Source organism: Lampris incognitus, chromosome 3 (genome assembly GCF_029633865.1).
Source record: "Lampris incognitus isolate fLamInc1 chromosome 3, fLamInc1.hap2, whole genome shotgun sequence".
In the NCBI taxonomy this organism is placed as follows: Eukaryota; Metazoa; Chordata; class Actinopteri; order Lampriformes; family Lampridae; genus Lampris; species Lampris incognitus.
Genome location: NC_079213.1, coordinates 36,047,512 through 36,064,161, shown reverse-complemented (window position 1 = coordinate 36,064,161; position 16,650 = coordinate 36,047,512). Strand labels below are relative to the sequence as shown.

At 44.8% G+C, this 16,650-nt stretch overlaps 1 protein-coding gene across 1 annotated transcript in view; it reads left to right on the top strand.

The window, feature by feature from the left end:
• The window catches only part of eps8a (epidermal growth factor receptor pathway substrate 8a), a 125,137-nt gene that overhangs the window by 84,355 nt on the left and 24,132 nt on the right, over nucleotides 1-16,650 (top strand). Inside the window, exons 12-15 of the mRNA XM_056276063.1 lie at nucleotides 20-94; nucleotides 640-788; nucleotides 3,643-3,823; nucleotides 4,930-5,063. Of these exons, the coding sequence (XP_056132038.1) occupies nucleotides 20-94; nucleotides 640-788; nucleotides 3,643-3,823; nucleotides 4,930-5,063 (539 nt within the window). The remainder of the gene's footprint in view (nucleotides 1-19; nucleotides 95-639; nucleotides 789-3,642; nucleotides 3,824-4,929; nucleotides 5,064-16,650) is intronic.

Sequence of the window (16,650 nt, the reverse complement as noted above, 5' to 3'; positions counted from 1 at the left end):
TGTTTTCTCTTGCTAACAGGCCAGATTGAAAGTCCACATTCAGAACCCAAGTGCTGTGGATCTCATGCACTTCCTCTTCACTCCATTAAGAATAGTAGGTCAACCATTCTTTGCTGTATAATCATTGCTTTTTTAACTTGCCTATTCTACATCATTCATCTACATGCTCGTTAATTTTCACTTGACAAGACTTGCAAGCCTTGCTTTAAACATGCCAAACTGTACTTCCATTCCAAAGTCCATTTTGTGTAAATCCATTAATGAATGTGCAGCATGACAATTTCAAGCAGGTTTGTGTCTAGCAGAGTTTGGTATAAACGCCGCAAAACAGACAAAAACCTCATCCGGCCTCAGGCCTGTCCCCACCAAGTCATGAAAGTTTGAAACCAGTAAAATAATATTATCGTGTGGACCCAGTTCAGGTCTGTATGATTTCAATCTCTCTCTCTCTCTCTCTCTCTCTCTCTCTCTCTCTCTCTCTCTCTCTCTCTCTCTCTCTCTCTCTCTCTCTCTCTCTCTCTCTCTCTCTCTCTCTCTCTCTCTCTCTCTCTCTCTCTCTCTCTCTCTCTCTCTCTCTCTCTCTCTCTCTCTCTCTCTCTCTCTCTCTCTCTCTCTCCCTCCTTGCTTGTTTTGCTTCAGGTGATCCAGGCATCGGGTGGTTTGGATTTAGCCAAGAGTGTTGTGGTGCCACTGCTTACCACAGAGGCTATTGATTTTCTGCACTCATCAGGAACAACAGAGGAGAGGCACCTCTGGGTTACACTTGGCGACGGATGGACCAAGTGCAGGTGAAGTTGGCATTACTGTCATGACATCAAATATGCCTTTCTGATTTGGAGTAATAGCGTAAATATTTATTCTGAATGAAGAATGCAGGAGTATTAACACCAACTACAACAGCTGCATCCTACTGTTAGAAACTCATAAACACCAGTATATCCAGATATGGAGCCGCAGTCTTTTGTAGGTGATTATAAGTTGTGATTTTTAAACCCTATTCTCTGATTTATATTCCACAGAGTTGAATATATATGTGTCGAATAGTCTTATAATTGCAATACCTATTAGCTGCCCAAGGAAGTATTTTCAACTATCAGCCCCATTATTCTGCAAATTCTTAATAATTATCCGGCCTGTGGTTTTTTTCGAGACAGTTTTAGCATGCCATTGTTCACCCATTGCTGAAGAAACCTAATTTAGATCCCCTGTCCCTAACTAACTACAGACCAATCTCCATATTGTCTTTTCTCTCTAAGGTTCTGGAGAGAGTAATTTCTTCTCAATTGATTTCTTTTATGAACAATAATAGTGTCTTTAATAGTCTTTAATAGTTTCAGTCTGGTTTACAGCACTTCATAGTATCGAGATAGCTTTAGTTAAGGTCACTTAACTAGAGCTATCTCTAGTTAAGTTACCTACTGCTGACTGCAGACAGAGGTGACTGCTCGATTTTAGTCCTTTTAGACTTAAGTGCTGCCTTTGACACAGTTGATCGCAAAATCCTCTGACATTGACTTGGGTTGGCATCAATAGTTCGGCTCTTAGCTTATTACGCTCTTATCTCACCAACAGAACTTTTTCTTTTGTTCTGGGTAACTCCACCCCCTCGATGGCTCAGTTGAGTTGTGGTGTACCTCAAGGCTCAGTTCTTGGCCCCCTTCTCTTTTTTATATACATCCACCCCTGTATGTTTGTGCTATGTTTATCTGTTGTCTTGTTTCACCCTGTTCATTCTAAGGCGACTTTGAGTGTTAGAAAAGCGCTATATAAGATTGATTTGTTATTACATGCTGCCACTTGGCCAGGTCATTCAAAATCATGATGTGCTCTACCATTTTTTATGCTAACGACACTCAATTATACATGCCGCTAAAACCCACAGATCCCAGCACCCTAACAAATCTCACAACTTGCCTCTCTGGCATTAAATCCTGGATGTCCAAAAATTTTCTTGAATTTAATGATGATAAGTCTGAGGTAATTCTGTTCGATCCCAAAAGTTCCATCAGCCCTTTTGTTACTAATCTTGGTGGTCTGTCAGATAGTCTTAAGCAGGCTGCTAGGAATCTTGGGGTAATATTCGATGCTAGCCTTGGTTTTGATAATCAAATCAAATATGTTGTTCAGTCATGCTTTCTCCACCTCAAACTCCAAAATTTGGTCATTTTTATCAATTGCCGATCTGCAAAAAGTTGTACATGCTTATATCTATTCTCTGCTTGACTATTGTAATGCACTTTATTCTGGTATCAGCAAGGGCTCCCTCCACTCTCTGCAGTTGGTATAAAATGCCACTGCTCAGCTCATTACCGGGAAAAAGAGGCATGACCATATCACTCCTGTGCTTGCCTCCCTACACTGGCTCCCTGTTATATTTCGAATTGATTTTAAAAAATTATTGCTCACTTTTAAGCCTTTAAACGGTCTTGCTCCTACATACATTTGTGATTTATTGACCTGGTATATGCCCCCTCGACCATTAAGACCTGCAGATGGAGCCCTGCTGGTTATTCCCAGGTCCCGGTTTGTTACAAAGAGTGATGGAGCTTTTGCTGTTAGAGCCCCCACACTATGGACCTCTCTTCCTGTTGAACTATGACAAACCAAGTCTCTGGCTTCTTTTAAATCTCATATTAAAACCTTTCTTTTTTATGAAAGCTTTACAAATGTTTGACATTTGTTTTTATTTATCTATACTGTTTTATTTTTACTCTTACTTATTTGGTCTTACTCTTATTTCTGTCTTGTCTTGTTTTATCTTTTTGGAAAGCACTTTGCAGCAATGTTTTAAAAAAGTGCTATATAAATAAAGTTATTATGTTATTATTATTAATAGTGCATAGCGACTGTGTTGTGTAGATGCATTGTCCTATTTGACAAACTATTTGGTTTTTGTCACCAAACCTTGTACATAAGATCGTTATTGTGTTATTTACTCACAATGCACAAGGTGTATGAACAACTGGACACTGGCAAAGAGGGTATGAAATAACAGATACTGCTGCCCTTACTGCTGAGATAAACCTAATTCACCCCTGAAAGGAAATTGTTTTGTGCAGCAGCATAAACTACAATCACCGTCGAATAAACAAACACAGTCTTGGTGAATAGAAAGGTAACAATATTAAGATTAAATGAAAATAGAAATAAATAAAGTGTAATATGTTAAAGAGTGAACAGTTCCGAGACAGTTCGTCATGCAAAAAGATTTACTTAAATCCAATAAGATGCATTATAGGATTACATATGGGTCTGTCTTGCTCAAACAGAATAATCTATTCTGCTGGCATCCAACATCTAGTTAGATTAAATATTAAATAAACACAACCGCAGAGTCAGTGTTGTGAAGCGGTTCAGGCAGGTTTCTCCTTCCTGATGGGGTGATGTTGAAATCTCCGCAGCAAAGCTTGCTCTTGAGCAAGACATCAGACTCATACATTGTTAAGAGTGTATTTAATGGTGAATATTTGCCGGCACACTTTTGCGTTCATATCGTGGTCTAGATCAGATTATTAGATGTGTGTGTTTTCGTGTCCTACCCAGTCCTGTTCCTTATAGGTGTAAACTTACTTGGCCAATGATAAAACACGATTCGAATGATCTCTCGCTCTGTCGTATTTCCCTCTCTTGGTTCCTCTTCAGGCTGGAATGGCCCAAAGACCAGTACTTTCCCCCCTGTCCGCTGCAGTTCCGAGACGGCTGGGCTCCTCCGGTACTGTCCCATGCGGGCCCGTCTCGGGAGCAGGAGCTGACCCAGCTGGCGGAGACGCTAGCCCACAGTGAGATCCAGCGGCAGGAGGAGACGGTGCACAGACTGAGCCAGGTGAGATCATGGACCCCCCCATTTTGTCTCCTACTGAACAGAAACAAACGAGGAGGACAGCAGATGTTGTCCTTCCATGATTGGAACTTTTAACAGGAACACGTCACACTGGGGGAAACGACAAGTCTTCACGAGATTAACCAGAACTCGTGGATTGTTTTATTCTGTGGTGTCATATTTTCAACATGATAAAATGTTTTTTTAGACACATACAATTACCTAGAATTATAACTATACCTTTTTTAAAGTAGGAATGGACCAATATCACTTTTTCACTGCCGATACGGATTCTGAGCACAAATCTTTAAGTATCGGGCCGATCCTGGGTACCAATGCATTACTGATACAGAGCAGCGCAGAGTTACTTCAACCATTAGTCTGTGATTTAATGGGCAAAATAACAGAGATAGAGTCAGTTTTTGTCAAGTATTAAAGAAATACAGGTTCCCATTTGACAAAAATCCAGTAAATCAAGTTATTTTGCTTTTATTTATGATGTGTTACTCGTGGGCGGCACGGTGGTGCAGTGGTTAGTGTGGTCGCCTCACAGCAAGAAGGTCCTGGGTTCAAGCCCCGGGGTAATCCAACCTTGGGAGTCATCCTCTGTGTGGAGTTTGTATGTTCTCCCCGTGTCTGTGTGGGTTTCCTCCGGGGGCTCCGGTTTCTTCCCACAGTCCAAAGACATGTAGGTCAGGTGAATCAGCCGTACTAAGTTGTCCCTAGGTGTGTGTGTGTGTGTTTGTGGGGGGCCCTGTGATGGACTGGCGGCCTGTCCAGGGTATCTCCTTGCCTGCCGCCCAACCAGCATCCTCACGACCCTATTTGGATAGGTGGCTTGGATAATGGATGGATGGGCGCGGCTCATGTCTTCTTGTATTGAATCTTAGTCTTGGGTAAAATATCCGGTACCGTGTATTGCACTGACTGTAAAGCCCTTTGGGACTAATACGTTTGATTTGACCTGTACTCCATTTCAGCCCAGTATCGGTCTGATATGTAATACCAGTACTGATATCTGTGCATGAACGACTTTCTTTCTGTGATGTTTTTAAGTGCAAGCAGTAGGACTTGAACAGTCGATTCTTGTCCTTTTGTCCCCTGTACAGCAACCGGCGGTGCCAAATTTCTCCTCTGCAGACAGGTACGCTATCAGCAGTGTGGCCCACAAGCGCATGTCCCTGCTGGACCAGGACATGGCCCTGGCTGCCTTAAAACAGGCTGTCAGCCACCACATAGATCGGTAACACCCGCCTCCCCGCCCGCAAACCACTAGGCGGCATGCCCTGGAGAACTGACCCAACTGTGTCTGTCTCAGAAAGCCATCTTTCTCTGCCATGGTTCTGACTCACTTCACCGGTTTGAACCTCAAACTTTCCTGATCTTTGTTTCTATTTCTCGGTCAGCCTCTCAGCCCCGTAGCCGGGGCTCCGTGTTTTGTTGGCACCTAATATCTTTTTCTTAATGGGGTACTGTGTATATATATATATTTATATATATATAATGATTTGATGCAGATGTTGGTCTTTCTGATGATCATCACTCACTCTCCCTGCTCACTTCATCCTCTAATAAGACTACTGTTGGAAAACTTTTCCATCAATATTTGACTCTTCTGAATTCTATGAGGTCTCTTCTTTCAACACGTGTCTTCCTGCTGTTCAAGTTGGGACACTTCTCCACGGCTGTTAAATGTTACCATCATTAGTCATTATGACTTACCCAGAGTCCTGTTTACGTGTTGTAAAAGTCCTGCCTTGTCAAGTCTAGTCAAGTTCTAGTCGTGGCCGCGAACCATTGTTGTTTTGTTTTGTTTTGTATGACTAGCACCCATTAGACTCCTATAGAAATGACTGAATAAGTTCTCTTCAGTATTGTTTGTGTGACATTTAAGCTTGGTTTTAGTATAATTTACCTTTAGTTGTAGTTCATAGTTTTGTTGTCTTGCTGGCCCAGAATCGAATCCTTCCAAAATCCCCTCAAGTCTCCAACTGCACCTCTGTTTCCTGTTGTCTCTACAAATAATATACATTTTATATATATATATATAAACAAATTTCTGTTTTTTGTTCTACACACACACACACACACACACATATATATATATATATATATATATATATGTATATATTTATATGTATAAATAACCATGTCCTCAACATAGTACCTCTGCATGCTAGCGGGGGAAAAGTGGGCCTGAACAGTCACAACAGTTGTGGCAGCTTTTATTTTCAGTGTGGCAGCTTTTATTTTCAGTGGGGTAGCTTGTATTTCCAGCTGTGGCAGCTTGTATTTTCAGTGTGGCAGCTTGTATTTCCAGTTGTGGTTGCTTGTATTTCCAGTTGTGGTAGCTTGTATATTTAGTGTGGTAGCATGTATTTCCAGTTGTGGTAGCTTGTATTTCCAGATGTTGTAGCTTGTATTTTTAGTGTGGTAGCATGTATTTCCAGTTGTGGTAGCTTGTATTTTCATTGTGGTAACATGTATTTCCAGTTGTGGTAGCTTGTATTTCCAGTTGTGGTAGCTTGTATTTTTAGTGTAGTAGCATGTATTTCCAGTTGTGGTAGCTTGTATTTCCAGTTGTGGTAGCTTGTATTTTCAGTGATCTTATATTTCCAGTGTGGTAGCTTGTATTTCCAGTGTGGTAGCTTGTATTTCCAGTTGTGGTAGCTTGTATTTCCAGTTGTTGTAGCTTGTATTTTTAGTGTGGTAGCATGTATTTCCAGTTGTGGCAGCTTGTATTTTCAGTGTGGCAGCTTGTATTTCCAGTTGTGGTTGCTTGTACTTTTAGTGTGGTAGCATGTATTTCCAGTTGTGGTAGCTTGTACTTTTAGTGAGGTAGCATGTATTTCCAGTTGTGGTACCTTTTATTTTTAGTGTGGTAGCATGTATTTCCAGTGTGGTAGCTTGTATTTTCATTGTGGCAGCTTGTATTTCCAGTTGTGGTAGCTTGTATTTTTAGTGTGGCAGCTTGTATTTTCAGTGTGGCAGCTTGTATTTCCATTTGTGGTTGCTTGTACTTTTAGTGTGGTAGCATGTATTTCCAGTTGTGGTAGCTTGTACTTTTAGTGTGGTAGCAAGTATTTCGAGTTGTGGCACCTTGTATTTTTAGTGTGGTAGCATGTATTTCCAGTTGTGGTAGCTTGTATTTCCAGTTGTGGTAGCTTGTATTTCCAGTTGTGGTAGCTTGTATTTCCAGTGTGGTAGCTTGTGTTTTCAGTGTGGAGGCTTGTATTTCCAGTTGTGGTAGCTTGTACTTTTAGTGTGGTAGCATGTATTTCCAGTTGTGGTAGCTTGTACTTTTAGTGTGGTAGCATGTATTTCCAGTTGTGGTACCTTCTATTTTTAGTGTGGTAGCATGTATTTCCAGTTGTGGTAGCTTGTATTTTCAGTGTGGTAGCTTGTATTTCCAGTTGTGGTAGCTTGTATTTTCAGTGTGGTAGCTTGTATTTCCAGTTGTGGTTGCTTGTACTTTTAGTGTGGTAGCATGTATTTCCAGTTGTGGTAGCTTGTACTTTTAGTGTGGTAGCATATATTTCCAGTTGTGGTACCTTGTATTTTTAGTGTGGTAGCATGTATTTCCAGTGTGGCAGCTTGTATTTCCAGTTGTGGTAGCTTGTATTTTCAGTGTGGTAGCTTGTATTTCCAGTTGTGGTAGCTTGTATTTCCAGTGTGGTAGCTTGTATTTTCATTGTGGCAGCTTGTATTTCCAGTTGTGGTAGCTTGTATTTTTAGTGTGGCAGCTTGTATTTTCAGTGTGGTAGCTTGTATTTTCAGTGTGGTAGCTTGTATTTTTAGTGTGGCAGCTTGTATTTTCAGTTGTGGTAGCTTGTATTTTTAGTGTGGTAGCATGTATTTCCAGTTGTGGTAGCTTGTATTTCCAGTTGTGGTAGCTTGTATTTTCAGTGTGGCAGCTTGTATTTCCAGTTGTGGTTGCTTGTACTTTTAGTGTGGTAGCATGTATTTCCAGTTGTGGTAGCTTGTACTTTTAGTGTGGTAGCATGTATTTCCAGTTGTGGTACTGTTATGTCTGCACACATCGACAGCGCTGCATTTGATTTGGTGCTGTTCTATTGTGCTGGGATCGATTGGTGATGCCTGCGGGCTCTGGGTTGTTTGATCGGGTCTGCCTGTGATGCTGTGTCAGTCTAAATAAAGAATGCAACGTAGCGGTTGTGTCAAGCGACAGCGCTGTGTCCTGACGTGATTTCTAAATACAATATTGGCGACGAGGATGGCTGATATCTCTCTCCCACCACCTGCCCCCTTCCTGGCATTACCTGGCGAGCCTCCGGTACCATGGACTCGCTGGCTACATAGGTTTGAAAATTACATCATCGCCTCAGGGCTCGACGACGTGAGCCAGGCTAGGAAGACGGCTCTGTTGCTACACTGCTTGGGTGCAGAGGGTCATCGTGTGCTCGGGACTATGGGGAACGTCACAAGCTTTGACGAAGCTGTGGGACTTATGAGCACCCATTTCGCTGCTCCACAGAGTGCCCTCCTTCGGCGATGTATATTCCGTCAGCGACACCAACTGCCTGGTGAGTCTGTGCAGCAGTATGTAGCTAATTTGCGAGGGCTAGCTAGCTCATGCAAGTTTGGCGCGCTTCAGGACGAGATGGTTCGCGACCAGCTAATCGAACACACCAACAACGCAAAGGTGCGTGAGACTCTCCTGCTGGAAAAAGACGATCTGCTGCTGTCCAGGGTAATTACCATCGCACTACAGGTTGAGGGAGCAGCTGAGTGTGCTGCTGTGCTAAATATACAGCAAGTGGCCACCTCCAGTCAAGCTGCCAACGACTCCTCCCTCTACTCACGGCTGCCCCTTGGGACGCAACCCAGCCAGAGCGAGGTGGGCGCCGACTCCACTGGGGACGTCTTGCAACTGCAACGACGGCGTTCTCGGCCCCGCCCTCAACAGTCCTGTGGTAACTGTGGGTCTCGGTCTCATGTTTCAAGGGCTCAGAACTGCCCTGCCCGTGGCCAGACATGCCGTAGCTGCGGTAAGCAAAATCACTTTGCCAACGTCTGTCGATCTTCCCCGGCTGGGTCAGAGGGCCACACCCCCCAGTCTTCAACCGCTGTCATTCACAAGGTGAGCTCTGGGCCAGTGTCATTCAAATCATGCACAGTCAACATTAATGATGTGTGCATTCCCCTGCTGTTGGACACCGGTGCAGGTGTGTCTCTCCTGAATGTTGATACCTACAGTCAATTTTTCGGTTCACTGCCACTGTCCGCACCCTCAGCTGTCCTCTGTGGGTATGGTGACTCCAAAATCGATCTGGTTGGCTCTCTCCAAGTGACTGTCCGCTATGGAACCAAGCTGGTGCCCAATGCAGTTTTTCATGTGGCATGCCGTGGGGCCAACCTGATGGGCCTGGACCTGTTCTCCGCTCTGGGGTTCTCCCTCTTAGACACAAGGGGGGCAGCAATCTTGACTGTTGCCACACCTTGGCAGCAGAAGTGGCCATCGCTGTTTATGGGGCTGGGCTGCCTCTCCGCCTTCGCCCATCAACCTCTCCTCAACCCTGCTGTGAAATCTGTCATCCAACCACTGTGCCGCATCCCGTTGGCTCTCCGTGATGGGGTCTCCGCCGAGCTGCAACAACTGCTGGAAGCTGGCATCATTGAACCGGTGGATGCGTCACCTTTGGTCTCAAACCTCGTGGTGGCTAAGAAGAAGTCGGGGGGCCTGCGTGTCTGCATCGATCTACGTGCAGTAAATAAGGCAGTGGTCCCTGATAAGTATCCACTGCCCACCTCAGAAGAACTCACTGCTCAGTTCTATGGCTCTGAGGTGTTCTACAAGCTCGACCTCAGACAGGGGTACTTACAGGTGCCCCTCCACCCCAGCAGCCGAAACCTCACAGCCTTTGTGACACATGCAGGAGTGTTTCGCTACACCAGGATGCCTTTCGGTCTCACCTCCGCCTCTAGCTGCTTCCAGAAAATCATGGTCTCTGTGCTGGCTGGCATACTGGGCGTGGCCATTTATCTGGACAATATAGTGGTACACGGGCCCACCAGTGAAATCCACGACAAGCACCTCAACATGGTCTTCGCAGCCCTGTCCAAGCACAAGCTAACTCTCAATGCTGAGAAATGTGTCCTCTCTGTGCCAGCCATCGAGTTCGTGGGGTTCCGGCTGTCAGCGAGCGGTGTAACTCCACTACAATCCAACGTGGACACCATTCAGGCCATCCCTGAGCCCAGCTCGGCCGCCCAGGTCGCCTCCTTCCTGGGTATGACAAGTTACTTCCTGAGGTTTCTTCCCCAGTACTCTGCGACCACAGCCCCCCTGCGCCAGCTGCTGCGTAAGGACGAGCCATGGGTGTGGTCAAAGGCATGCAGTGACGCTGTGCGTGATCTCAAGACTCAACTGACTTCACCACCAGTGTTGGCTCACTTCGACATCTCCAGCTCCACCTTTGTGACCTGTGACGCATCAGCCACAGCGATAGGGGCTGTGCTGTCTCAAACCCAGAACGGTGTGGAGAAGCCCATCGCCTTCGCCTCCCGTGCCCTCAACCTGACCGAGCAGCGGTACTCCGTGGGTGAGCGTGAGGCGTTAGCCTGTATCTGGGCTTGTGAAAGGTGGCACCTCTACCTCTATGGCCGCTCCTTCACCCTCAGGACAGATCACCAGGCCCTGACAGCGCTGCTGTCCACATCTGGGACAGGCCACAAACCCCTGAGGTTGCACCGCTGATCTGACCGCCTCCGCCAGTACAACTTCAGCCTGCAGTTCACCCCAGGCAGAGACAATGTTGCCGCCGACCTGCTCTCTCGCTCTGTCTCCACCCCAGCTCCACAGACGGACACTGACTGTGGGGAAAAGGACATTGTCCAAATGCTACACACACCCCTTCAGGCCACTGTCTCTCTGCAGAAGCTGAGGGCAGCCTCCGAACAGGACCCTGTCCTCTCCCAGCTCCGCACCTACATCCAGAACGGCTGGCCTCACAAGGTCCCAGAGGAGCTGGCTGCGTTCGCCCGAGTCAGACAGGAGCTCTCCTGCTGGAACGACACCTGCGTGGCACGTGGATTTTGCACAGTGGTCCCAGCTGCTCTCCGTGCACATGTTTTGAATATGGTGCATGAAGGCCACCTGGGCATTGTGAAACTGAAACAGCGCTGCCGAGACCTGGTGTGGTGGCCGGGGATAGACAGAGATATTGAGGCTCTGGTGAAGGACTGTTCTGCCTGCCTTGTGAGTGGCAAGACTGGCCACCAGGCTCCCCCACCCCTGCAACCTCTCGCCTGGCCCTCTCAGCCCTGGGAACACCTGCAGTTGGACATTTGTGGTGAGATCCATGGAGCTCCCCACCACCAACGCTTCATGGTGGTCGCCTACGATCTACACTCAAAATGGCCTGAACTCACCACTTCCGGCACTGTGACCTCACAGATCATCATCAACTTCCTGGACTCTCTTTTCTCTCGCTGGGGCCTCCCAAAGACCATCACCACTGACAACGGCCCTCAGCTGGTCTCTGCTGAGTTCACTGCTTATCTCGAAAGCAAGAGTATCCGTCATATACGCATTGCGTACTACCACCCCCAGGCCAATGGCGGCGTTGAACGTTTTCACCAGTCACTGAAGAACGGCCTCAGAGCACACATGGCCCAAGGGTGCTCTTTCACGCAGGCCATCCGTCACACTCTGCTGCACTATCGGGCCACACAGCACTCGACCACAGGCGTCTCCCCGGCCTCTCTCATGCTAGGCCGGGAACTGTGCATGCCCCTTGACAGGCTCCGCCCCTCCACACCCCAGGGACCTCCCTCTGGGGTCAGAGCCTCAGTCACTCGTCAGCAGACGCGGATGAAGCAACGGTTTGACCAGTCAAAACGAACCAGGGTGCCAGACATCAATGTGTCAGACTGGGTCAGGGTACGCAGGCCCCACATGGACAATAAAATGGCTTCATACTGGTCCTCTCCTCTCCAAGTCACCCGTCAGCTGGGCCCAGCCACTTACCTCCTCAGCGATGGCACTCGGTGGCACTCCAGTCGTCTACGGAAGGTGTCAGCTCCGCCACACACAGCTGGTGACACAACCTTAGCCATTCCCTCGGCATGGCGAGACGCCCCGGGGCTTCATGCAGCTCCTACACGGGCTCCAGACATTCCTGGGCCTCAGCTTCCCCTGCCTTCTCCCTCCCCACCTCGGCCTGCCCAGCCTCAGGCTGCCCCGCGACCTGTCCCTGCCCCGCGACAAAGTCCTCTAGGTGGCCAGGGCGTAAACGTGTGCGAACACGTTTACGCCCTGGCCACCTAGAGGACTTTGTGTCAAACTTTCATGTTTGAAATCCTGCCGGGGGGGGGGGGGGATGTTATGTCTGCACACATCGACAGTGCTGCATTTGATTTGGTGCTGTTCTATTGTGCGGGGATCGATTGGTGATGCCTGCGGGCTCTGGGTTGTTTGATCGGGTCTGCCTGTGATGCTGTGTTAGTCTAAATAAAGAATGCAACGTAGCGGTTGTGTCGAGCGACAGCACTGTGTCCTGACGTGATTTCTAAATACAATAGGTACCTTGTATTTTTAGTGTGGTAGCATGTATTTCCAGTTGTGGTAGCTTGTATTTCCAGTTGTGGTAGCTTGTATTTTTAGTGTGGTAGCATGTATTTCCAGTTGTGGTACCTTGTATTTTTAGTGTGGTAGCATGTATTTCCAGTTGTGGTAGCTTGTATTTCCAGTTGTGGTAGCTTGTATTTTCAGTGTGGTAGCTTGTACTTTTAGTGTGTTAGCATGTATTTCCAGTTGTGGTACCTTGTATTTTTAGTGTGGCAGCTTGTATTTCCAGTTGTGGTAGCTTGTATTTTCAGTGTGGTAGCTTGTACTTTTAGTGTGTTAGCATGTATTTCCAGTTGTGGTACCTTGTATTTTTAGTGTGGCAGCTTGTATTTCCAGTTGTGGTAGCTTGTATTTTCAGTGTGGTAGCTTGTATTTTCAGTTGTGGTAGCTTGTGTTTTTAGTGTGGTAGCATGTATTTCCAGTTGTGGTAGCTTGTATTTTCAGTGTGGTAGCTTGTATTTCCAGTTGTGGTACCTTGTATTTTTAGTGTGGTAGCATGTATTTCCAGTTGTGGTAGCTTGTATTTCCAGTTGTGGTAGCTTGTATTTTTAGTGTGGCAGCTTGTATTTTCAGTGTGGCAGCTTGTATTTCCAGTTGTTGTTGCTTGTACTTTTAGTGTGGTAGCATGTATTTCCAGTTGTGGTAGCTTGTACTTTTAGTGTGGTAGCATGTATTTCCAGTTGTGGTACCTTGTATTTTTAGTGTGGTAGCATGTATTTCCAGTTGTGGTAGCTTGTATTTCCAGTTGTGGTAGCTTGTATTTTCAGTGTGGTAGCTTGTACTTTTAGTGTGTTAGCATGTATTTCCAGTTGTGGTACCTTGTATTTTTAGTGTGGCAGCTTGTATTTCCAGTTGTGGTAGCTTGTATTTTCAGTGTGGTAGCTTGTATTTTCAGTTGTGGTAGCTTGTGTTTTTAGTGTGGTAGCATGTATTTCCAGTTGTGGTAGCTTGTATTTTCAGTGTGGTACCTTGTATTTCCAGTTGTGGTACCTTGTATTTTTAGTGTGGTAGCATTTATTTCCAGTTGTGGTAGCTTGTATTTCCAGTTGTGGTAGCTTGTATTTTTAGTGTGGCAGCTTGTATTTTCAGTGTGGCAGCTTGTATTTCCAGTTGTTGTTGCTTGTACTTTTAGTGTGGTAGCATGTATTTCCAGTTGTGGTAGCTTGTACTTTTAGTGTGGTAGCATGTATTTCCAGTTGTGGTACCTTGTATTTTTAGTGTGGTAGCATGTATTTCCAGTTGTGGTAGCTGGTATTTCCAGGTGTGGTAGCTTGTATTTCCAATTGTGGTAGCTTGTATTTTCAGTGTGGTAGCTTGTACTTTAAGTGTGGTAGCATGTATTTCCAGTTGTGGTACCTTGTATTTTTAGTGTGGCAGCTTGTATTTCCAGTTGTGGTAGCTTGTATTTTCAGTGTGGTAGCTTGTATTTTCAGTTGTGGTAGCTTGTGTTTTTAGTGTGGTAGCATGTATTTCCAGTTGTGGTAGCTTGTATTTTCAGTGTGGTAGCTTGTATTTCCAGTTGTGGTACCTTGTATTTTTAGTGTGGTAGCATGTATTTCCAGTTGTGGTAGCTTGTATTTTCAGTGTGGCAGCTTGTATTTTCAGTGTGGTAGCTTGTATTTTTAGTGTGGTAGCTTGTATTTTTAGTGTGGCAGCTTGTATTTTCAGTGTGGTAGCTTGTATTTTCAGTGTGGCAGCTTGTATTTCCAGTTGTGGTTGCTTTTACTTTTAGTGTGGTTGCATGTATTTCCAGTTGTGGTACCTTGTATTTTTAGTGTGGTAGCATGTATTTCCAGTTGTGGTAGCTGGTATTTCCAGGTGTGGTAGCTTGTATTTCCAATTGTGGTAGCTTGTATTTTCAGTGTGGTAGCTTGTACTTTAAGTGTGGTAGCATGTATTTCCAGTTGTGGTACCTTGTATTTTTAGTGTGGCAGCTTGTATTTCCAGTTGTGGTAGCTTGTATTTTCAGTGTGGTAGCTTGTATTTTCAGTTGTGGTAGCTTGTGTTTTTAGTGTGGTAGCATGTATTTCCAGTTGTGGTAGCTTGTATTTTCAGTGTGGTAGCTTGTATTTCCAGTTGTGGTACCTTGTATTTTTAGTGTGGTAGCATGTATTTCCAGTTGTGGTAGCTTGTATTTTCAGTGTGGCAGCTTGTATTTTCAGTGTGGTAGCTTGTATTTTTAGTGTGGTAGCTTGTATTTTTAGTGTGGCAGCTTGTATTTTCAGTGTGGTAGCTTGTATTTTCAGTGTGGCAGCTTGTATTTCCAGTTGTGGTTGCTTTTACTTTTAGTGTGGTTGCATGTATTTCCAGTTGTGGTAGCTTGTATTTCCAGTGTGGTTGCTTGTGTTTTCAGTGTGGCAGCTTGTATTTCCAGTTGTGGTAGCTTGTATTTTTAGTGTGGCAGCTTGTATTTTCAGTGTGGCAGCTTGCATTTCCAGTTGTGGTTGCTTTTACTTTTAGTGTGGTAGCATGTATTTCCAGTTGTGGTAGCTTGTACTTTTAGTGTGGTAGCATGTATTTCCAGTTGTGGTACCTTGTATTTTTAGTGTGGCAGCTTGTATTTTCAGTGTGGTAGCTTGTATTTTCAGTGTGGTAGCTTGTATTTTCAGTGTGGTAGCTTATATTTCCAGTGTGGTAGCTTGTATTTCCAGTTGTGGTAGCTTGTCTATTTAGTGTGGTAGCATGCATTTCCAGTTGTAGTAGCGTGTATTTCCAGTTGTGGTAGCTTGTATTTTTAGTGTGGTAGCTTGTATTTCCAGTTGTGGTAGCTTGTCTATTTAGTGTGGTAGCATGTATTTCCAGTTGTGGTACCTTGTATTTTTAGTGTGGCAGCTTGTATTTTCAGTGTGGCAGCTTGCATTTCCAGTTGTGGTTGCTTTTACTTTTAGTGTGGTAGCATGTATTTCCAGTTGTGGTAGCTTGTACTTTTAGTGTGGTAGCATGTATTTCCAGTTGTGGTACCTTGTATTTTTAGTGTGGCAGCTTGTATTTTCAGTGTGGTAGCTTGTATTTTCAGTGTGGTAGCTTGTATTTTCAGTGTGGTAGCTTATATTTCCAGTGTGGTAGCTTGTATTTCCAGTTGTGGTAGCTTGTCTATTTAGTGTGGTAGCATGCATTTCCAGTTGTGGTAGCATGTATTTCCAGTTGTGGTAGCTTGTATTTTTAGTGTGGTAGCATGTATTTCCAGTTGTGGTAAATTGTATTTCCAGTTGTGGTAGCTTGTATTTTCAGTGTGGTAGCTTGTATTTCCAGTTGTGGTAGCTTGTCTATTTAGTGTGGTAGCATGTATTTCCAGTTGTGGTACCTTGTATTTTTAGTGTGGTAGCATGTATTTCCAGTTGTGGTAGCTTGTATTTTCAGTGTGGCAGCTTGTATTTTCAGTGTGGTAGCTTGTATTTTTAGTGTGGCAGCTTGTATTTTCAGTTGTGGTACCTTGTATTTTTAGTGTGGTAGCATGTATTTCCAGTTGTGGTAGCTTGTACTTCCAGTTGTGGTAGCTTGTATTTCCAGTGTGGTTGCTTGTATTTTCAGTGTGGCAGCTTGTATTTCCAGTTGTGGTAGCTTGTATTTTTAGTGCGGCAGCTTGTATTTTCAGTGTGGTAGCATGTATTTCCAGTTGTGGTACCTTGTATTTTTACTGTGGCAGCTTGTATTTTCAGTGTGGTAGCTTGTATTTTCAGTGTGGTAGCTTATATTTCCAGTGTGGTAGCTTGTATTTCCAGTTGTGGTAGCTTGTCTATTTAGTGTGGTAGCATGTATTTCCAGTTGTGGTAGCTTGTATTTTTAGTGTGGTGGCATTTATTTCCAGTTGTGGTAAATTGTATTTCCAGTTGTGGTAGCATGTATTTCCAGTTGTGGTATCATGTATTTCCAGTTGTGGTAGCTTGTATTTCCAGTTGTGTTAGCTTGTATTTTCAGTGTGGCAGCTTGTATTTCCAGTTGTGTTAACTTGTATTTCCAGTGTGGTAGCTTGTATTTCCAGTTGTTGTAGCTTGTATTTTCAGTGTGGTAGCTTGTATTTTCAGTGTGGCAGCTTGTATTTCCAGTTGTGGTAGCTTGTATTTTCAGTGTGGTAGCTTGTATTTTCAGTGTGGTAGCTTGTATTTTCAGTTGTGGTAGCTTGTAGTTTTAGTGTTGTAGCATGTATTTCCAGTTGTGGTAGCTTGTATTTCCAGTTGTGGTAGCTTGTATTTCCAGTGTGGCAGCTTGTATTTCCAGTTGTGGTAGCTTGTATTTTCAG